This window comes from Vespa mandarinia, chromosome 8, assembly GCF_050613455.1.
Source record: "Vespa mandarinia isolate Hongniang chromosome 8, ASM5061345v1, whole genome shotgun sequence".
Taxonomy (NCBI): Eukaryota; Metazoa; Arthropoda; class Insecta; order Hymenoptera; family Vespidae; genus Vespa; species Vespa mandarinia.
The window spans coordinates 901,110-924,598 of record NC_140817.1 but is presented as its reverse complement, the minus strand read 5'-3'; the positions used below and the strand labels follow the sequence as shown (position 1 = coordinate 924,598).

General features: G+C 38.3%; 2 protein-coding genes and 1 long non-coding RNA gene across 13 annotated transcripts in view; 1 reads left to right on the top strand and 2 right to left on the bottom strand.

Annotated features, from left to right (window-relative positions):
• The window catches only part of Oatp26F (Organic anion transporting polypeptide 26F), a 26,799-nt gene extending 6,198 nt beyond the window's left edge, over positions 1–20,601 (bottom strand). Inside the window, exons 1-7 of one of the 11 annotated variants that reach the window (XM_035876971.2) lie at positions 20,500–20,601; positions 16,712–16,771; positions 6,487–6,706; positions 3,514–3,682; positions 3,020–3,158; positions 2,769–2,949; positions 2,582–2,684 (exon numbers count right to left, since the gene is read on the bottom strand). In XM_035876971.2, the coding sequence (XP_035732864.1) occupies positions 2,582–2,684; positions 2,769–2,949; positions 3,020–3,158; positions 3,514–3,682; positions 6,487–6,706; positions 16,712–16,762 (863 nt within the window). In that variant the 5' untranslated portion in view covers positions 16,763–16,771; positions 20,500–20,601. Of the gene's footprint in view, positions 1–2,581; positions 2,685–2,768; positions 2,950–3,019; positions 3,159–3,513; positions 3,683–4,060; positions 4,385–5,989; positions 6,272–6,486; positions 6,707–7,584; positions 9,076–9,683; positions 9,705–10,667; positions 10,809–15,101; positions 15,279–16,711; positions 16,772–19,408; positions 19,550–19,831; positions 19,973–20,499 lie in introns of those variants that run through there. The other 10 variants (XM_035876963.2, XM_085658936.1, XM_085658937.1 and 7 more) reach the window with 10 other exon arrangements.
• Positions 15,471–18,908, top strand: LOC118446513 (uncharacterized). Its single transcript, XR_014982470.1, has 3 exons — positions 15,471–17,386; positions 17,418–18,351; positions 18,636–18,908. It is a non-coding gene; the product is annotated as an uncharacterized LOC118446513 (long non-coding RNA).
• LOC118446461 (uncharacterized) lies at positions 20,580–23,489 on the bottom strand. Its single transcript, XM_085658941.1, has 9 exons — positions 23,420–23,489; positions 23,243–23,315; positions 22,777–22,980; positions 22,514–22,636; positions 22,265–22,449; positions 21,983–22,112; positions 21,576–21,874; positions 21,243–21,454; positions 20,580–20,685 (listed from the first exon to the last, which is right to left on the bottom strand). Exons 1-8 carry the CDS (start codon positions 23,457–23,459, stop codon positions 21,258–21,260), a joined length of 1,251 nt encoding a protein of 416 aa, XP_085515067.1. The 5' UTR covers positions 23,460–23,489; the 3' UTR covers positions 20,580–20,685; positions 21,243–21,257.

Here is a 23,489-nt window from a genome sequence, read left to right as displayed (position 1 = left end):
TTATACGGTCTTGAACATAAAACTGTGCATTTTAATTTCGGCCTCCTTCAGACCACTCTTTTTTTCCTACTCTTTTACCTTCCCCTTTCTTGCCATCCTATATCACGCCACTTTTCTCCATCTTTATTTTGTCTTTTCTTGTGCCCATGCCCCTGTCCCGTATTCCGTGTCCGTACTCATCCACTTTACCATAATAATTTCTTGCTTCGGAAGTTTTCAAGTAGACAACGCGGAACGACAACTCGAACTCCGTAACTTATTAGAACCCTGAGATTTACGATGGTACTACATCCAATTTAATTCCAATTCGTATAACATCGGAGATTTATCATTAATATTATTATACGATACGATCGAAGGTATCTTTAATTTTCTTTTTTTTTGTTTGTTTTTTTTTTTTTTTTTTTTCGTAGTACCGACATTCCTTTCAACTTTCTCATCGATTATCAAAGATATTACCTCGATTTTAGATCTCATGTATACATCTATTTACATTTTGATCTTTCCATATTTTCTCTTATATCGAGACAACAAATTGTTGTTAGTTATCGATCGATGGCTCGAATATTATCGAATATCTAATCTAACTTTATCGAGAATATCACGTCGAGGATCGTGAGAATGAATGTTTTCGAAGCTACGAAAGTCCAATGTTATCGTAATAAAACAACTGAAATTTTGAAATATAAATTTAATATTAAAATAAGAGAAAGTTCGAACGTTTGTTATATAAGCGGAGGTATATGCTCACTATAGCGCTTTATAAGGCTATGTCTATAACGTCGGTGGTCCTTTGAGAGGCAAGGAATAAAGCGAATCGCGGCACGTGGCTTCTGTACACTTCGTCTTCAATGATATCGCGGGTAGTGGATTTCAAAGAAACAGTAGGTCCCTCCGATCTTTATCTCGCTCTTTGACAAATATTTTTTAAATAAACGCGTTCAACCGTACTACGAAGCTTTCTTTCTCATTCCATTTCTTGTGTTTAATATTCGAACGTCACTTTGAAATAAAGAACCTCGACGATTCTCAAGCCAAGACTAAGGTTCCTTTGTACGCGGAATTCGCCATGATCAATTCGACTCTTGAAACTTTAACTAAATATTTCAAAGAATTTAGGAATAATCCGTGTTTCCAGAAATTTCGAAACGTAAAAGTCGTACGATTACATCACGGGATTCGATTATTTGATCGGATTTACGAGCGAAGCGTGAAAAAAGAAAAAGGATAAAAAGAAAAAGAAAAAAAGAGGACATCATCGGCAAACGAGTGACCATTAATTCGATTCTCACGGAACATCGTGTAGAGTGACTCAACGATAACGTCGGGAGAAGCGGTGGGAGTGAAAAAGGGGTTCGGGGGAAGTGGAGGGGAGAGGGGGAAGAGACGATTCGAAGGGTTTCGATGAAGGGCGAACGAGAAGGACGGGAAGCCGAATAGACAAATGGAACTTGATTGTGCCCTAAGTGTCGGGGGATGAACTGACAGTTTTGAAGGGTAACATCGCCGTCATCGTCAAACATTGGCTCACCGCTTGACATTTTCCCCATGGGATATATATCCACGGGATTACATGCACTATTAATCTCGGCCCATTATACGGTCTAATGGTCCTAAGGGATATTTATAACGGTGCGATTCCCGTGTCACGGTCGTGTCTTTGCATTTTTAGAAAGGTCTGACGCAACGCGAGAGACGCCAACGAGATCTAACAGCGACGTTCCAAGATTCCCATAAATTTAATCGTTCTGCGGTTAATGTCAAGTTAATGCATTTCGATTCGTCAATCGAATTAATTGAACTTTGATTGTCAATTATTTCTCTGGTCATTGAATATTTGATCGAAACGATTCATAAATCAGACAATAATTCACTATTTAACTTTCCTCACGATATAGAATTTTCTCATGCGTAGCAATGAAACAGGTGTGTTCCAAATAGCCGAGTTAATGTGCCCAAAATATTCGTATTTGCATACCACCGGAACGCCGGTGTGTTACACTCGTCGAAATATTCGACGCGTGCACGGTGCACGTGTATCCTCTCTCTCCCTCTCTCTCCCTCTCTCTTTCTCTCTCTTTCTCTCTCTCTCTCTCTCTCTCTCTCGGTCGATTCTATTCGCGTTTAGGTTGATATGTGAGCGTGAAGGGACACGTATGTGCATTCTAGTGCGCGCCATCGGATAGATCGGAACGAACTGCCGATAAATCCTCGCGAGAATTTAATAAAGTTGCGCTGTCGCCCAGCTAAACATACCTCCGAGCGACTCGGGCAAAGAGCCCGAAAAACGTTTATCGTGGCAACAGGAGGCGACAAATATCGATGGAACATCTATCTCGGTTACACCTTTCTTTCTTTCTCACTCTCATTCTCTCTCTCTCTCTCTCTCTCTCTCTCTCTCTCTCTCTCTCTCCCTATCTACTCTTTCTTTCGTTTCTCTTAGCGACGTTGACTGCACACGTGCGAGCTAAACTTGAGGCGCGTTTTGAGAATAAAAAAAAAAAAAGCTGGACGAACGACAAACAAATAAAGTGAAAACTATCATAACTTAGAGTAAAAGAAAATAAATTTAAGTGCTTACGTGGATGGATCGACGATGATAAAATCTGTATAGAGTTTTAAAAGTTCCCCACCGACCACGTATCCTAAAGCAGGTCCTATCACCGCCATTGTGTAATAGATACCTGTGCAAAGTGTATTGAGTTATGTATTAAATGACTAAATCGATCGATAGAGAAGGAGAGAGATGATGTTGGCCATTGTCTCACCTAAATATACCGAGGACATTTTCTTCGAAACGTTCTCATCCAGATAAGTGACACCGAGAGTATAAAACGGTGCTGCTCCGGCGCCGTGTAAAAGTTGGGCCATCAAAAAAATGATTAAGTACATTCCGCTGTAAGGTTCCTGCTGTTCGTCGGCTTGCCCATTAATATCACTGCACGATACCTGAACGTTTCAACGATTCTAACGTCGTTAATATCGTTCTATCGAGTTGGAAAAAATGTCGAGAACTTACCGAACGAGTCGACCCGTTGTTCACCCTTTGACATATGTTTTCCGATTGTTGTCCACCTCTGTAGGAACCGACCAGGTAATGAGGCGACGCGAAGAGTAAACTTCCTAAACCTAAGACTAGAACGCCAACGCCGATGTACCTGCGAATAAATCCATACTTCGAAATCGTTCAGATTTTCAACATCCTAGGATCGAATCGCTCAAACGAATTCGATTCTTTCGTTTTCGCTTTCAATAAAAATGATAGCGTAACGCGCCGTTACGAAGGATGACGGAGAAAGGTGATGTTTTTTCTTCTTTTTTTTTTGCTTTCTTTTTTGAGTCGTCGATAAGCGAGGAAAGGGGATGGAGATTAACGTCTGCGCTCGTCTGCCGGAAATATTAATATTTATGACAATCGCTGAGGTAGAAGCGATATAGGTATTAATATTAATACGTAGGACAATGGAGCCAGAATGGAAAGAGGCGTCAGACGTAGATGCTGCATAAACCAACCTGGGTTTCGATGCCTTCGAACGACCACCTAGATAGCTGACCGGCACGAGAAGAAGAAAACTCGCGATGTCGTATCCACCGGCGATCAATCCAGTTTGAGACGATCTCAGACCGAATCTCCTCTCGATCGTCGTTATCACGACGTTCACGAAGCCATTGACGACCATACCTGAAAGAAGAAACGAAAAGAAAAAAAAAAAAAAAGAAAAGAAAGGATAAAAAAAGAAAAAAAAAGACAAAAAGAAAAATAATAAAAAGAAAAAAGAAAGAGAAGAAAAGAAGATACCGCGCTATAGTACTTTGATGGCTTTCGAAGAATAAGAAAAAAGTTACGAGTACGAAATAAGCGTTATCGTTTATGCATGCAAACGTGAAACTTATGCTTATCATCTCTCCCTCGCGTGCCGAATTATTTCAAGCGATTTACAACCCATCTTCGCCTCTGCTCCTTCTTTTTTTCCATCTTTCTTTACTCAATGGAAATACCGATTTAGTTTTCGAATTGAAAAAGTTCAGTAAGTAAATCGACGAATGTTCGATTGTTTACCTTTTGAAATCTTCGAAAAGCGTTTGCCAATTTGACGAGAGAGAAGAAAGTCTTTGGAAAAAAGCTTTTCACGATGGAGGAATACCTTTCCCCCGTTGCTTTACTTTTTGTAATAAAATCCGATGCCCGGCTGAAGGATGGATGAGAATGCAGTTAGCACAGGGAAGATCGTGAGGGTGCGTGGAGTTTTCGACGATTCGAGTTTCCAATGTTTACCAGTCGGAACCGATCATCGTAGACGAACGAACAAACTATCTACTTCCAATTTCGTTCACGGACCTTGAAGAAATTTCATGATAGCCTCTGACATCATATCCCGTCTTTTTATCTCGTTCCGAGTCCAACAAAGTCGAAGGAGGTTACACCTTTATGTTTTATTAAACGAACAAAAAGAATGAAAGAAGAAAAAAAAGGGGAAACAAAGGGAACAAGAAAGGAAATAAAAAGATGTCCAAAATCGTTATCAAATGCAGTCAATTTTGTCGCGTTATTATCGTCCGCGTTAATTTTCTCGGCCGACTCTGATTTTCTCTCTTTCTCTATCTGAAACTCAATGAGAGACGAGGCCAGAAGACGAGGAAAATTCATTAAAACGTTGTTTAATATTAATGGAGTGCCCCGACGTATAACCGAACGGCTCTTCGGAAAACATGAAATCGGATATGAAAAACCATTTCTCTCTTGCGTTCACGTTCGTAACTACTTTTGACGTATCCTACTTGGGATTCGGTATGCCTCCGACACGGCGATGATAATTAAAGGAAAAAACGATGCGAGTTCAAAGATCTCCCGAGGATGGGTACACGCGGAAGGATAATTACGAACTGTGTATCTCGCGACGCGACACGACGACGCTCGAAATGACGGAACTCTCGTTTCTTTCATTGCGATTCTTTGATAAAGGATCGTCTACTGGGACCGAGAGACAGAGAAAGAGTGAGAGAGAGGGAGAGAGAGAGAGGGAGGTAGAGAGAGGAAAGTGTAATGAAAGGAATCGAATCGATATGCCAGGACAAATTAGACGTACTCTTGTTAATACGGAAAGATGATCTTAAAACGGACATGATGTACCTAAGAACGTGTACATGGTTATATGTATATATATATATATATATATATATATATATACATATATATATATATATATGCGGGTGTGTGAGTAATGCCCAATATTCCTTTTAAAAGTCATTTCCCCTTACTAATTCTCAGGGTGCTCATCGATAATTAACGCGCTCGCGATCGCTCGTAACTAAGCGAGAATCCGACTTAAGTACCGTTGTATCCGGTGGGGCGGCTATCCGGAAAATTAACCACCTTCGTATCGCGCATTGTGCCCGCTAATAGAGAATTTTAATTAAAGCCGACGCGACGCTCTCCAATGCTCTTTCTCTCTCCATACGCGCTCGTACTTTCAACGATTTGTTTCTCCGCTGGGCGTACGGATCAAACGCGAATGTATACGTGTGTACAACGAACGAATGAACGAACGAACGAATGAACGAACGAACGAACGAACGAACGAATGAACGTACGTACGTACGTACGTACATATGTATTATATCGTGCATCGAACGTCACAAAGCGTACACACCTACGAACCTACGTAGACGTAAATAAAATCGTCGCTTACCGCAGTCCTACGTCGTTCAAGGGACTGCCCGAGCAGTCTATTGTCCAACAATTTGTTCAATTCTATCGTTGAAGAGAAGGCAGGAATCTCGAGAACGATTTCTTTTGTCGCTCTACGAACGCGTTAAAGGGACCGAACAAATTTATTTAAACTAAGTACTTCATGCTTATTCTCTCTTTCCGCGGCACTCCTTCCCTCTCTCCCTCTCACTCATTCTCCTTTTTCTTTCTTTACTATTTTCTTTATTCTTCGAAGTACTCCTTCATCTCTCATCTTTCTTTCATCTCGGTTTTCCGCACCACGACTATAGTCTAACACGCAGTTTCCTTTCGTCGAACTTTCTTCTCCATCCAAAACGACCCGTCCTTTTCATCCCCACCACCTGCTATTCTGGCGGAAAACTCGATTTCCGGTTATCGTCGCTCACCCCCTTCTAGCGCTCTCTCTCTCTCTCTCTCTCTCTTGCTCTCTCGCCTCTACCCACGGCCCTCCACGAAAGCTCCGAAATTGCATTCGAATGCGCGGCTATTAGTGGCACCAAACGTCGACCTCCACCGACCAGTCTAGTTCCCGATGTCGACGATGTCGATGCCGTTGAGAAATTATGTCGGTGAATCAACATGCCGGAACTGATTCCCAAACCACCCTTTCCAAACATACCGTAAATTTTCTTTCGAAAGTCCAAGAATTTATTTCTATTTATTTTCGAAAGTTTAATAAATAATTATTTATCTTGTTGAATTGCAAAATTGCGAAATAATTAATTATTGAAACGTTCAAAGAAAGCAATACCAACCTTGCATGGCTCCTGCCCAGCACAACCAAAAGAGCGCCCATTTGGCGGTCCGGAATTTCTGCAAATAAATTGGCCTGAACCAAAACCAGCCGCATTTCAAGTTGTCCGTGGTTCTGTCCGACTCCTTTGGCATTTCCACCTTTATTTCCGGCTTCCTCGGCCCATCCCCAAACTGTTCCGGAAAGTTGGATAGAGTCTCGTGCATGTCCGGAACGCCCGACTGGAAATTACGTTGTACAAACGACACTTCTCCTTATTGCATTTCTATCATAATGTCGAGTATGAATTATTGTCGAAACTTTGAATTTAACTATGTTATCCGTCTTTATCGACTACGTTCAATTATCTCGAATCTATACGTATGAATCTCGTCGAGCTAATTAACGAACATCGATCAATTTATATGATCTTTCTTTTTTTCGTATGTTATAAAAAACGTCTATGTCCAAATGTAATTGCATTATTTGATTGATCGATAAAAATCTTTAGGAAGCAATTAAAATTCCTGGAAAAATTAATGTTTTTCTCGAGGGATTGCAACGTTGACGAAAAGAGAAACATCGCGCGAGTCGACCGATTTTTAATTTCGGCAACGCCTCGGCCATTCCGCGTAGATCCAAAATTAGAAAACTCCTCGCGACAAAATTATTCACTCGTTGGAAGTGAAAACATCTTTCTTTTCCATTTTAATGCCGTTTTTAAGAGGAAGAATTAGTCTCATTGAGCGAACGTTTAACGATCGCAATCTAAAAGGGCACGTGAGTTCGTCGAACGAGAGCACATCTACTATACGTATATTTGAATTGCATAAATAGAAACTATTTGAAGAATTTAAAGCATCTACAAGATGCTGCTATTCTCACGTTTTCTTAATTAAAACTAAGAGCAACTAGCGCCGATATCGTCGTTCCTACTATCGAATCATCGATCGACGCGATTTAAAATAGCTACGAATATGAAGATCGTTGATGAATAATTTCTCCGATGAATTCTTTAAGAGATTTTCAATTAAAAGATCCTCGCTGTGTCTTACGCGTCATTCTCATTCCACATTTTAGATTCTCTTCTTCGAAGAAAAAAAACGATCCATCGACTTACACCAAATGCGAATTTGTCTCGCATGATCGTTCAGACTTTCGTTCTAATTTCTCTTGATTATCAACTTCCTCTCTCTCTCTCTCTCTCTCTCTCTCTCTCTCTCTCTCTCTCTCTCTTGTTTTCTTCAAAGACACCCGTCAGTTTTCGACAGAGAAATATTATATTCCGAAGAATATAACGATGGCGTTAGAATTGACGAAAGTAGATGTAAAGACAGAACATCATTTTCTTCTCTCACATTCGTCAAAGTTTTAGTAATCGACACCCTTTCGCTTTTCACTTGGAACACGATAACGAGTTTCCAGCGGCAGCAGCAGCAGGAGCAGCAACACCAGCTGGAACGTTTCAACCAGACGACAATTTTCTTCTCGTTCTCTCCGTCCTCCTTGCACTCGTCGTACTCGTCAACGGTTTAGCAAAGGTTAGACGCGCGACACTTGGCGCCAAACGCAAACTCATTCTCCGCGATTCATCCTCCAACTTCTCTCCTTCGAAATTGCGTTTCCCTTCATCGCGTTATCGTACTTCGAGAGGTCTCGACGACGAAATCTTTAGTAAAGTTCTTCCTTCTCGCTAGAAAGAGGCATAAGAAAAGTTGGCCGTTGGATAGATATCATAGGCGAAAAGGAAAGAGTCAAGTTTCGACAAACGACATTTTTCTTCTTGGACACGCGCGAATCATTCCCGTTTCTCTTCCTTCTCTTCTTCTTTTTTTTTCCCTTCGAGAAAACTTATTCCCTTCGAAGTCCGATAACGAATATCATTGTCCGCAAGAACTCGATTCCCTTCGAACGAAACTCCCCGCGATTTCTCTTGATTTCTTCTTTGCACCGTCTCCTCTTTCTTTCTTTCTTTCTTCTTCTTTTTTTTCTTCTTCTTCTCGCGTAGCCCGCTTAAAGACCGGTGTGAAAACTTTGATAACCCTTAGCTCGCGATTAAAATCTATTTGAAACGGATTTATCCTGCTTTCTCGACTTTTCTTAACGATTCGAAGAAAACTTTTCTACTTCCTTCGATTCTAATTTCTTCTTTTCTACCCTCCTTCCCCTCTCTTGTGACGAAATTTCCTATTTCCTCAAACTCGAATAACTTTTTCCTTTGAATAGTTCGATCGTGAACGATCGTCGAAAGATCCATTAACAACAAGACACTGATTATTTTTACAAAAAAACTTATCGCGTCGAAGGTTAATGATCTTTCGATATTAAACGCGTTAATTATATTTCACTTTCTTTATTATTTAATTCCTTTTGGCGTTCTCTCGGTGTCCGTACGCCTTTGAGGAAGCGAAAAACGTGCCGGACAGCTTCCAACCGTGGCAGCTGAGGCCGCGTGTCACACGCGACTGAGAGTACGAAAGCTCGTGCTCTCTCTCTCTCTCTCTCTTTCTCTCTCTCTCGTACTTTTCCCCGCGAGTTAAAACCTCGTATACGCAGCCGTTACTACTGTAGACATTCTCCATCCCGTTCTCGTCGCGTATTGCCCTCTTTGTCCTTCTTTCTTTCGCTCCACCCCTCTCTCTACCATCTTTCCGCTCTCTCTCTCTCTCCCACTCTCTCTCTTCCGACTCCCCACCGCTCGACTATTCTATTCCTGTCCTTCTCCCTACCTTTCTCACTCTCCTCTCTCTCTCTCCCTCGTTCACGCGCTACCCCTAATTCACCGAGCAACCCCACCAAACCGACGACTACACAACGAATACCGCTATAAACCACCACCGCTAGCTGTTGCTTCAACGAAATACCGGAAAGCGATATTTCCATGCGCCGATTACGATAAGATTTCATCGATTGATTTCTACTTGATTGCAACTCGATCAGCCCTTGTTCACGGTCATGTCCGATACTTAACATTACGTTACGTTACATTACGTTACGTTACATTGCCTACCTACCTATCTATCTACCTATCTGTCTATTTGGTATTCAACGCTTTTTCAGTATTAGAGCAAAATGTAATATATCGTATCTCTTGCTTTAACGATTAAAAGGCCGCGTTCAAATATATTCCGCGTCGATGAAATTTCCGCACGAACAACTATTCGCGAGGTGTCGACGATAATAATTTCATACTATATATATATGTTGGTTGATACATACGTACGTACATATTCACGTCAATGTCCGATCGAATGATGAGGAGAAACATCGATACATCGTCGTTCCATTCGAACGAACGCTCCCAAGGGCGATATATATATCTACTACGTGTGTATCCGCGTGATCTAGCTTTTGTTTACATTTTCGATCCTTGCCACGTTCGATCAATAATGATTTATTCTTTGATTAATCGACTATGAGACGATTGGACGCTTGGATATATATTCTCGGACGATAGGAGGTGGATTTATTCGTAAGGATGTTTCATTGGTGGTACTGGTTTTAGTGTCGGTTGTCAGTGAACGACATTGGACCGATATCGATACGCGATATCGGATATCGTTCGTTCCACGTTACATTGGTAACGGTGTCGAATTATAGAGTTCTCTTTATAATCCGTAGCGATACTACATTGTGCTGTTCTCAAAGCGGATTAGAAAAAATATAGGAATTTGTATCCTTTTCAGTAGATACTTCTTTTCCTTTTCTTTTTTCTTTCTCTTTTTCGCCTTATATATATATATATATATATATATACATAGCGATAATCTTTCAAGAAACGTAATACATTCATTTGGAAATACATTTTAATTCATTCGTATCTGAACGTGAGTTTCAAGCAAATTCTTTGTTTATCAATAATACGTATATATATATATGTATGTATGCATGTATGTATGTATGTATGTATGTATGTATGTATATACCTACGTGTCAAAGAAAAAAATTTTCGAAATAGTTCGTCTCGATAAAGAGATATACAATATATATATTTTTTTGACATTTTGTTTCGTGCGAAATATAAAAATGTGAATTTACATGATATAAAAATATTTGATATGCAATTGTCCAACGTTTATTTCTTTTTTAAATATAATATTGACGTATAATACTCGTCGATGTGAAATATAGAGGATACTCGAAATTTATTACAAAGATCTTATACAATTGTCATATATCCATAAAAATAAATATTTGACTTACCATAAAGTAGATACAATTTGTATTACGCAGAGAAATCACTTGTGAAACTATAATATAGAGAAATTCTGATGTACATAAGTACGTATGTAGATCAATCTGAAGCCATAAGTCATGAGATAATAAAACAGCAGATATTTGCGATAACAGAAAAATATTTCCCTCACTATATTCGAAAAGGTTAAAAGTGAAACAAAAATCTGCAGAAATAAATCAATTTAAAAATATAGATATATTACGAAACATCAGTTCACAAGAAATCTCTTATTCAAATAAGATAAGATGCAATTTTATCTCGCTTTGTAAATACAAAAAAAGAAAAGAAAAAAGAAGAGATTGTTAGATGATACGCGAACATGAATTTAATTAATAGTCTCGATAAAATTTTTTTTTTTCTTTTTTTTTCTATTTTTCAGTAAACTCGTCGAGTCTCAGTTATTACGTTTTTGTTAAGCCACGATATTAAAGCATGCACGGCGGACCGTTTAAAATGACGCGAGACGCAAAAAGTTTATTACTGCTCGCGTTCCATTCTCATATAGGACTTTTATTCAAATCCAACGAGCGCGATATTTTCGTGTTAACGTTTAGATCCCATATACCTACGTCTCTAAGTTAAAACGATCAAATAAAATGCTCATGAATAAAAAAGGGAACAAAAGTAATAAATATTTACAAAGTCGACGGAAATATAATATATACGAGAAAGAGAAAGAGAGAGAGAGAGAGAGAGAGAGAGAGAGAGAGAGAGAAAGAGTAGCGTGATTATCTTCTAAATCCTATTTTTTATCTGAATGTTAAGGAAAAAAAAAAAAAGAAGAAAAAAACAAACAGAGAACAGATCAATTCAGAGAAAATAAAGATGATAGACAAAGCCAATAAGATGACTTATTTTAGTTTTAATTTCATCGATCAACTTATCTTAATAGCTCCTTAATAGCTATGTGCAAGAAATGTGACCTTTAGAAGATTACAAAAGAATCTGCCTATTCGTGACGTCAAACCTAATACAAAAACACGACGTGACAGCGAAAATGGCAATGAAGCGAGAGAAGAAGAGGAGACTTTCTAGTATGCAGATGCACGAAGAAAACGAGGACATTTGTCAAAGAAATAATCGCAAAGTACATTTGATATTCTTAAATGAGATGAGAGTCTGGGCGCTAACGATAACACTCTGCCGTTTCTACAATTAAAGAGAGAGAGAGAGAGAGAGAGAGAGAGAGAAAGAGTAAAAGAGAGTCCATTGGTCTTTAAGACTATCTCTTCCACCTCCTCCTTTACGGTCAAAAAGATAGGAGGAAGTTGAGAGTGGAAACACATTCCGCGCCGACAGACAAACGAATGCGCTTCTAACACGTAAGATCTACTTTTTTAAATACTTACTTCCTGACCTAAATCCCACGCGCGATTGTCGCTAGACTATTCTGTTTATTCTTCTTTACCGAATAAAATATTATTCTCGAGGATCGAAATAAATAGTTAAAGCGTTACGAGTAACTATCAAATCTTTATCATCATAGATTAGTTTCTATTAATTTTTTTTATTGCTTTTCTTTTCTTTCCTTTATATTCTTTTCCTCTCCAGTGATCGTATAACTATCACTTTCTATTATCGAGGATCAAATGAGAACAATGTAGACCCTTTGAATGTAGACAATAAAAAGAGAAGTTTGTTTTTGTCATATAAAATTGAACGTTTCGTCGATTCGAACGGTTGGTCGGTCGGTCGATCGGTCGGCCGGCCGGTCGGTCGGGCTATCGTGTGTCTTCGACAGAAATTCTATCAGGGAGAAAGACTCCTATGTATTTACGTATATACGTATATATGTATATATATATATATATATATATATATATGGTGTCAAATGAAAGGAAAATTGTGGTAGTGGAGATGAGATAGGGGTGAGATCAACGTATGAGCATTAAACCGACAATGGATCGGCGCGTGTCCCAGTTGGAAAGCTGGAGATTCACAATGTCGCCGGGAGCAAATGTCCAGAGAGAAGGCGGCAACAGCGGCATAAGGAGAAGTTAGGGGAAGACGGGAAAGGGAAAGGGGGAAGTTATATATCGAGAGGGAGAAGGTAAATAAATACTTAGGTACATACGAGTAAGGAGGGAATGGTATATCGCGCATTGCCCGAGCCACGCGACCGCTACGACATAAATTTCGTGGATTTAATAAAGATTCATGGCTTCCTCTTTTGAAGTGGCTGCTGCCGTCCGGCCGAGTCCGCCTCGAAAAGATGGCGAATAATGTTTGGCGCTTGAACTCGTTCGTTCGTGGACGAGAATCCCCAATGATAAAGGACCCATTGACGGTGGCTTTAAATATTTTCTTCTCTTTTTTTCTTCTTCTTTTCTTTCTCTCTCTTTTTTCTTCTTTTCTTTTTCTTTTTTTTTTTTGTCTTTTTTTTTTTTTTCTTTATTTTTCCTTCCTTTTATTCCTCAACCAAACTCGTATAGTTTGAATTATCGATTGGATCTAAACAAATCTCGCTTTCATCCAATGTTCAAGCGCTTCGAAGAGTAAAAAAGCAAAGTGGTGAGTCGTTGAACTTTTTCCATCGATCGTTTTAACCTACTACCTCTCTCTCTCTCTCTCTCTCTCTCTGTCTCGCTCTCTCGCAAAAGCTAATATATTTTTCTTTTTGTTTTTTATAAATCCATCGATATCACCGAATGGCGATCCGATTCGATGGAAGAAAGAACAACAATATCTGATAACGCTGGTACAAAAAGAAAAAAAAAAAAGGAAAAGAAAAAAGTTAGCAAAAAAGTTTGAATTTTAAAAGAAAGATAAAAGAGCGACGACAATGTACCGAGAATGTAGCATATAAATCGGGCATGTGTTGACGCGTGTCACGATCTTTTCGTACAAGCGCGTACTTACGCGCGCGGGTGGTCCATTCTCAATGCCAAGAGGAAGTTTTCCATAATTCTCCATTCAATCTATTAAAGGTTTTAAAAACGCCCACGTACTTTTTTTTTGTTACTCGTAGCAATTGCCTTACAGGGACGAATGTTTGCGCATCGTCTTACTTGCTCGTCACGTACTATCTTCAATCTTTTCCGTTCTATAAAAAAAAAAAAAAAAAAAAAAAAAAGAAGAAAGAAAGAAAGAAATAATAATATCTTCGTTGAGATATTACTATTACACAAACGAAATAGAAAATATTCGTGTTTTTTCTCATCGTGCCGTCTTTAAATTTGTCCGTTTTCTTTTTTTTTTTTTTTGGCTTTTTACGGCTTCTCACGCAATCTCTGCCGCTCTTTTTCCTTTCTTTCTTTTCTTTTTTCTTTTTTTCCTCTGAAAAATCGCGAAAATCCGAAGGTATCCAACACGAGGAAAAAAAAAAAAAAAAAAAGAAAAAGAAAAATCAAGCGGTCTCTTTATCCAGCTGGTTGCTCGTGTAATGGAATACATTTTAGCGTGACTTTCCACCGGTGACTCCGACGCGCCATATTCAAAATGAAAACGAGTCTCAAAAGAGCTCTTTGTACGTGCGCTTCCGGCTTTCCCGATATTTCTGCGGTCTTTCATACCGTCACGTTTTTTTCGCTTTGAGAGAGAGACAGCATAGTGTGCTCCTCCTCACCGAGAAAGAACTAAGAACGTTTCCATCCATGTGCAACCGAGCTCTTCGCATTCGTCATCGAAACTTTGCCCATCATAATTGCTTACGTTGCTCTCTCTCTCTCTCTCTTTTTTCTACGTCTTCTTGACTTCTTACACTCTCGAGACGTATTTTTCTTGTACACGTGTACCAATCGATTTATTATTCGATTTCCGATCGTTTAAAGTGCATTATGCTAAACGCCGACTGAGAATTATACGATGAACGTCTCCTACCTCTGCACATTTCAAAGAATCTCGTCCGCAATGAATTCTTTATGTTTTCTTATTCTTTCAGTATCGTCTCGTCGTCCGTTTAGAAATTCATCCTTGATAGACTACTTCCACGATATCTAAAGCAATAGTTAACTTTTATTTTTGTTAATAACAAGTAAGTGAATTTCGTACAAGTGGATTTTGTATAGGTGCATAAAGAGGATGTAGTAGGTACGGATGTACATACATATGTACATAGATCGTACGGTTCGTTAATGCAAATGAAATGGCATTTGACCGACAAGCGGAATCTCGTAAACCGAGATAGCAATTATTTATTCGTTCCTCTCATTCTACTTCCCTCCCTCCCTTCCTCTCTCTTTCTTTCTCTCTCTTCCACTCTTCCTCACTCGAATTCATTCGATCGAATGCACGGCTAACGAACGCGGCGGCTCTCTCTCTCTCTCTCTCTCTCTCCCTCTCTCTTTTTTCCCTCTCGTCGAATCTACCGTAGTTGATCTTTTTCTTGTTCTTTTTTTTCTTTCTTGCTTTTTATTTTCTTTTTTAAAGTTATGCCTTTGAGTTTACTACACTTAACCAACCTAATTTGATCTGTCAGCGACGAGATACACTACTTCTAATTAAAGAAGAAAAAAATCTTATGATCCAAAGAGTCTCTTTTGACGATTCACGAAAATTTGTAGACAAGATCCATTAAACTAGTCGTAACCGTTCCGGCCGTTACCCTCTCTCCGTAACGTTCCTTTTCCATCCATTATTTTCTCTTCGACATCTTCGTGAAACGTACGGGCTGCTACTCTTCGTAATTACGACACAAACGTAGCTTCCGGGCATTAACCGCGAACGACCATCACGCAAATGAACTGCTATGAGACTATCTCACTCGCGAGGAATAATGCCGACGATAATGACAACAATAGACGGGAAAAAAGTGAACGGGAAAAGAAAAGAGGGAGATGGAGAAAGATGGATAGACAGTTAGAGAGAGAGAGAGAGAGAGAGAGAGAGAGAGAGAGAGAGAGAGAGAGAGAGAGAGAAAGAGAGAGAACGAGAGAAATGGTGCGACGGACGGATTTTGCGAATTCTTCAAAAATTTCCACTTCTCGTCCAGATAGGTCGGATGATTGAGATTGCGATGCGTTTCAAACGAGGACACAGTCTCCGACTATTTTTATAGACCGCCTCTTTTCAATTGCTCTCTTTCCCATAATAAGGATATGATTACTTCGTGCGGTAGGAATAAAAGAGATTGATCGATGGATCTAGTACGCTTCATTCTCGTTAGGATTTTCAACTCGGGAATTCGAGTGATTTCAGTTGAAATCGAGCGTGGGAAATCAATCGATTCGACATAACGCGTTTATTTACGAACGCGTTGCGAATGAATATGCATTGAACGTACATACATACTTACATACGTACGTACGTACTTGTATGCATACATATGTTTATTTGCATATGCTTGCAAATTCCTGAAGGTTAATCGATCGAGATCTAAAATGATTTTCTCTTGCCAGGATCTTATCGTTCCTAGGCTATATTATTCGAGATCGAGGGAAGCAAAAACTTTAGACGATGGATATTTTCTAAAAGTTTAGACGACGTTAAAATTTTGTTGGGAAGAGAAAGAGAGACTCTCGGATAACGTTTTTACTATAGCCTCTTTTTTCTTTTCTTTTTCTTTTTTTCTCTTCCGCGCATCACCCTAGAGTTTGTCGTTGCTCGTAGCGTCGCGAGCGATAAGCTAGGAGAGTTCCGGCAACGGTGTTACGGTGTATCCTTTCCGAGCGATATCCTGTGGGAATAAACAACTGCGATATCCTAGGGCGTTTTACCTGTCCCTGCGGTGTTTGTGTTTGCGAAAATTTGCATTCGCCCAGCCTTGAAAATTTGCATAAGTATATGTGAACTGAGACTAACCGAAAGACACGCGTATCGTCTCTCTTTTCTTACAGATCGATAACTCTGGGAAGCTTGGACCATGGAAGAAATTCTCTCTTTCTATCGTTCTTCCATTTTCATCAACTCTTTATCAAAACGAAATCTCATGGAATATATTCAAGACATTACCCGAACGTTTTTCATTCCAAATCACGTAGGGAAGATGTTGTAAGCCAGTATTCATTTGCACGATCTCCTAATCTGTCTCTTTCGTTATTATTATATCATTAAAAATGGAGGAACAGCTTACCGTGGTATGGTGGGCCGTGTCGAAAGCCAAGTTGTCGATACCAGTGGTCATCTTGGCAATCTAAAACAAAACGTCAACGTCAATATCGCTTTAATTAATCTACAAATTCATTTTATTAATTCCCTCGTTAATTACATGTTAAACCGACGTATCTATTTAGGCCTGAATAGTTTTCGATAATCGTGCGATCTCGTCCTCGTTGACGAAGCCACCGCGCCGCGACTATACGTAATTTTGGGAAAGAGCCAGGAAATAGCGATCGTGCGTATCCATCGTTATCTCCGTTAATCATGAAATTTCCGCTATTTGCCTAAGCGTTTACCAATCGCGGGCGCGTTCATCGATAACGAGTTGTTTCAACCTCCGTTGCGTGTTTGCGGACCATGCGAAGTAAACCCAATGATCATCGAATACGATTCTTACCGATTATAATCGAATCAATCTTGTTTTGAGGGAAAAGGAAATTTGACAGTCGACTCGTTTAAAAGAAAAGAAAAAAACAAGAAAAAAGAAAATCAAGACTGTATTTGATTTAATTCCTAATATCATTTTCAGAAATAATTATTAGAAGGATTGGTAACATTCTTCGAGTTATCGTTTGGATCTTCGCTCAACGCTCTTAGAATAATCTTGGAGTCGTTCAACGCTCTTAAAATACACACTTTGAATATAATTGTTAAATTATATTCAATTAGTTAGTTCAAAGTTAAATTGCGTTAGGGGATCGTGAAAACGCATTGGTAACATTCTCGGGACGTAAGACAATGGCTGATAGGTGCGAATGAACGGTAATAGAGCTCATGGCTGTCGAAGCAAAAGGATAATAGGCGTCGCAGTTAAATCATTATGCACTGTGCATGATATTTTTTCGACCCCCATCTCAATGATAAATTCAAGGCTCGCATACTAGGTCAAAATTTACGGTTGCTCATCTAAGAAAATCTTTTAATTATTCTTATCGGATATGAAGACACTTACGATTAATTACCAATTGATTTCTCTTTTTTGCGAATAAAATGTAATAAAAAAAAAAAATAAATAAAAAAAAGAGAATATGCGTTAGAATCTTACGTAAGAAAATAACATCGTTAATACACCTCTCTTCTCGTCACGTAGACGATCGAGACAAATAGAGAGCGAAGAAAACAATAAAAAAAGGAGTCAAGGTTTATCGATAAAGACTTTTCTGTTGTTAGTGACTTGTTCTATGCGAAAATATTTTAAATTACCAATAAACAACAAAATATTTTTTTTTTTCAACTATGATATCGCGTATGATAATGTTAACGTCACGTCGTAGTGATAATGTTTATTTACCAAAAATATTTATTAAAAATGTCTACGCGAATTCTACGAATATAATTCTATGATATTGTATAATTCGTATGAATGTTATTGCCTACAATTATCAGCTTATGTAGAATACTTACAACGGTACGAACGTGACTCATTAAAGTGATAAAAGAAAAAAGAAAAAAAGAAAAAGATAAAATAAAAATATATAAACGGTCGAGAGATTCCCAAAGCGGACAGAGAGAACGTGCCGAAGATCGAGCGTAAGGGCTCTCGAGCGGGGGACCATCTTTAAGTTCAACACGATTTCACCATTAGTAACCTTTCTAGCGTTTCCACGTGATTGCGTACATAGAATTTATTCCTTTTTTAACGATCTTACGAGTACTCTCTTTTTTTTTTTGTTTTATTTTATTTTATTTTTTGTTATGTTTTTCTTTTCCTTTTTTCTTTTTTATTCCTTCCTTTCTCAAGGAAATTCTTTTGGCTTTTTTCTTTTTTTTTTTTAATTCCATCGATTTTTAACGTTTCGTTGCCGAATGAAATTTACGCGAGGAATCTTATCTCTTACGATATTTAAAAAAAATTCATATTACGTGTTTGTGCCGATAAAATTTTCTTTCCGCTTTAGCTGGCATAGTACTCGACTAGCCTTGACATAGAAGCAAGAAAAGAAAGGTCAGTCGGTGGAATAATCGATGTAAAGCCGAGCGATGAGAAGGAAGTATACGGGAACTGGATCTTGCATAGAACGAAAGTTAAACTTTCACCAAGAAAACCGATCATCGTTAACGTTATAATATATCTGCATAAATATATTTGTAATCCTTGAAAATTGCAAATAAATAATACTCTGTTTGATTCGTCCAAAGCGTGCAATTTATTTCCGACATTAATTTCAGACTTTGGTACATCTTTACTAATGTTGGAGCTATGTATTTGCGCAATATCCGGTTTTTTAAATAATAACAAGCGACGGTTCTTCTCGGTAACAATTTGTCACGAATATTCTACCGTTCGATCACTCGTTAAATTATGAAATACTAAGAAGGAAAGAAAGAGAGAGAGAAAAGACGAAAAATAATCTTAGGAAAATCTGATTTTTTAAATAATAATAAGCGACGCTTCTTCCTGATAACAATTTGTCACGAATCTTCTATCTCGTTTGATATCTCGTTAAATTGTAAAACACTAAGAAATGGAGAGAGAGAGAGAGAGAGAGAGAGAGAGAGAGAGGAAAAAGAAAGTTTTAGAGAGATAAGATAAAAAGTGCAGGACTTTTTGAAGCGACCACTTTAAATTCTTTCTCGTTCAGGCACTTCTGGGAGACACTCGCGTATTTCATTCTCTCTCCCTGTCAGTTTCAGGCAGGAGAATTTAGTGAGCGTATACGAAAAATCTTACGTAATCAATTTCCACGCGTGTCTCTCGTCGCATCCACGAAGGTATATAATATACGACGAAAGACTCTTAACGCAGGTAATATTTAATCCAGCGGTGGGGTTAGAACGACGTGCACTCAATTAATTTGTTCCATGGTTACACGTTATATCACTCGAGATCATAATAATCTTGAGGAAATATTTGAGATACATTTCAACGTATTTCTCAAGGGTAGGTGGAACGTCCTCTCGGGACTTGGTATTTGAGGAAGACCAAAATGTAGAATGATCGACGTACTTTGATACCTCCGACGGTATTTCTAAGAGCAAATCAGCTGTCAATAAATTTCATTCGATTAAAATTGGTTCCATCTTAATGACTTAAGAGTATCTAATATTTCGTTAAATTTATTCGTATAAATATTATGAGTAGAAAATGACTTACCTTATAATGAATAATGAACAATTTTTAAGCGAGAGTTTACGTATAACTTATTTATTATTATAAGAAGAGGGAAGAGAAGATGAGGAAGGAAGATCGTTAAAAAAAGAATAGATAAAGCTTGAATTTCCACGAGGACACATTCTCTCCTTCCTTAATTGTACGACGCAAGACGAGACAATGAGAAACCACCGCTAATTATTTTGCATTTACCCGGCGTTCAAAGTGTTCATTTGAAACGTGAGAATACAAACGAAAATGGTATTTTTCTTTTTTCATACAAAGCATCGTTTGCTTTTGGAACGATATAACTTTGACACATTCACATCATTTTCGTACAAGCATCTTTCTGTGTTAAATGATAACGAGCACGCTTGAATCTTCGTCAAAGAGATCTTTTTACATGTTATCGTTCAAAAGACGAACGACGTATGTAGTTTTCTTCTAATTAATTTTAATTACAACACTCTGAATATTTATGTTCTCATTGAAATATTTTTTGACAAAGATACTTTCATGTTAAAAATGTATCTTAATTTTGATATTATCTCGATCGTAGAAAAATTTTCCTCTTGGTAAGGATAATCAATAATTATTTTCGCACATTATTTTACACATGATCTAATAAGTCGTGCCACGTTTCATAAAAACCGGTTATCCACGAGTAGTACCTTTCTTGAAATGACTATAGTATAAACGATACACGATGTTCGAGAGTTCGAGTATACGACTGACTCTCTCTCACCAAGACGTCGAATGCTTATAGGTCGGTAAGAGTCCGACGACTTTACGTTAGAGAGGGGCCAAGAACGTGTATGTATTCGTCTACAACGACGATCATGATTTTCTTCACTCTTCTGAAAAAAATAAATTATTTCATTTCTATTTTTTTCCTAAGTGAATTTCAAAGTTCTAAAATAAAATTCCTTGAGAAAAAATATCCGTAACGCAACAGAGTTTTCGTGCTATTATTACCATATATTTTATATTCATGTATGTATTTAAACATTATAATGAAGAATATTCATTGTGCCTTCTTGTAAATATTCAATACGTCTAATACCTTGCATTTAATTAAGTATTTGTGTAAACAACAAATTACGTAAACACATAGATAATATTTCTACGCTGTCTCAAACTTACATTTGCTTTCTTGTGTTTTCAAGCGAATCTTTACAGAAACCTTTATAACTTTCACCGGAAATTCAACTACTTCTTAAGATTAAAATTATGATCCTCGCATAATTATATATGACATAGTGATCATTTAACGGGACTGCAATTCTATTCGCGAATCTTTCGTGTTTTATGATATTATAGTTAGTTAAAAATCAAATTGGTATAAGATTCAAATAACATAAAAATAAAGAATATAAGCTGTAAACAGAAAAACGAGTATAAGCTATGGACACACTTTGAACCAATCCAGTCATCTCCAAATAGTGCAAGTATTGTCTTTGCTAGCCGTGATGATTGTATCGCCTGTATATGAAAAGGCGCAGCTGAATACATCGTCGGTATGGCCCTCGAGTTTCTGCACGCAATATCCGGATTCTAAAGACCATAAACGAGCCGTTTTGTCCAGAGAAGAGGTCAAAAGATGGTGGCCGCGTGGACTGAAACAAACTGGACGACGTCGACGAGCTAAAAGTGTACCTTTTTTTCGGACGAACGATTTCAAGGAGAGCAAGTTAAATAAAAAATATCTTATGAGCCCTTGACTTGTCGATTTTTAATTAAATATTACCTTTTGAAACTTCCTCTTGATGGCCCTGCATCACCGAGACCTGTCGAAAATCCGTAGTCGTATCCCAAATTCGGGCTGTGGTATCGCTGCTCGCTGTGGCCAATTTCTTCCCCTTGTTATCGAAAGTCAAGTCGAGAACTTCGTCGTCGTGGCCCAATAACGTAGCTAAACATTCGTTTTTCCTAGTATCCCATATCTTTGCAGTTTTATCCATCGAAGAGGAAGCTATCAGAGAGTAATCGAAGTTGTAGAGACAATTGGATAATTCCGAACGATGCCCAATCAAAGCGCAAACTCGTCTATGTATAAGGAAAGAATTTATATAGAATTTCATTGAGTACGATCGTATCTCTTGATTAGTTAGAGAGAAAGAGAGAGGATAGAGAAGAAATAAAATTTAAACTCACGTGAAGGTTCTCGTGTCCCAGACGTTGACGGTGCCATCGAAGGAGCCCGTTATGATCTGATTCCCGTCGTCGTTGTAATGAAGCGCAATTACTTCCGCCGTGTGGCCCTTCAGCAAGCCCAGTTCTTGACCTGTCGAATTGGCCTCCATTCAGATCTTATCTTTATTCTCGTTCTTTCGATAAAAACGAAAGGTTCTTTCAAAAGATAACCACTTGACCTACTCTAAGTCATACGTTTAAAAATCTTCTCATTATAATTTGACAAGAGGTGTAATATTTTACCTGTCGTAAGATTAAATATTCTTGAAGTAGCATCAAGAGAACCCGTCGCAACTTTATTCTGCGTTGGTGAAAATTTCGTCACTACCACCTCACCGTCGTGACCCCAAAAAGTGAGCAAACAATGACCGGTACGTGAACACCAAATGCTCGCTGTTTTATCGAACGATCCGGTCACGATTTTGTCTCTGAACCGATAAAAGGATAAATAAAGCGCAGTCATCGATCGGGAATTTGTTAAATAAAACTTACGATATCGGGTTGTTAAAGGAAACGGCATAGACCACGTTTTTATGGCCTTCGAGAGTAAGAAGCTCTTTTCCACTTTCGATGTCCCAAACTTTACAAGTTCGGTCGTAGCTTCCTGTCAAACATCTGTTAAAAATTTGTCATTTATTATCATGAGATCTTATAAATATCTTATAAGATCATTTATATACGCGATAACTAATTATTGTTAATAATGTACAAGGGACAAACCGATATTTATATCGAATAACCTTAATCGATAGTACCTTTTACCTAATTTATCGAACGCTATGTTGGTTAAAGGAAGAAGGTGTGTTCGTAGGGTCTTATGTTTATAGTAACGCTTCACGTCTACGTTGCACACTTTGGCCTGTAGTTTCTGCAATGTTTCCACTAACTGGTCCATTACACTTTCGGTTATTACGGGCTCGCTTGCTTTTATGCTCTCTGCCAGTGCTTTTATGTCAGTCCTGCAAAATAAGCCTTGCGATTTTACATTCTACCTTACATTGAGCAAAATCTTTTATTTTCTCTTCCCCCCCCGCCTCTCTCTCTCTCTCTCTCTCTCTCTCTTCGTCTTTCGGTAAAAAAAATTTGTTTCTGTCTTTAATTTTTAGAACACGTATAAGAAATAAAAATATAAAGCAAAAAAGGGAAGATTAAATGATTTGTCGATTTTATTGACTACGAAAGGCGACTGTACAATGACGATAAAATGAAAAATTCAATTACTCGATAGATAGATCCAAAAGGTCGATCATTTTAGTTTTGACGTCGCCACCTTGCCTGTATTCCAAGGCGAGACCTATAAAATAGATTTAATTTGTAGAGGCGGATGAATTTCATAGATAGAACGACGAATCAGTGGACAAAGCAATGTATATTTCACTAAGAACATCATTAACTTACCTGGTGGAAAGTAACGGAGCAGAAATCTTAACAGCCTCATGTGGACATTCCAATTACGTGAAGAACGAGC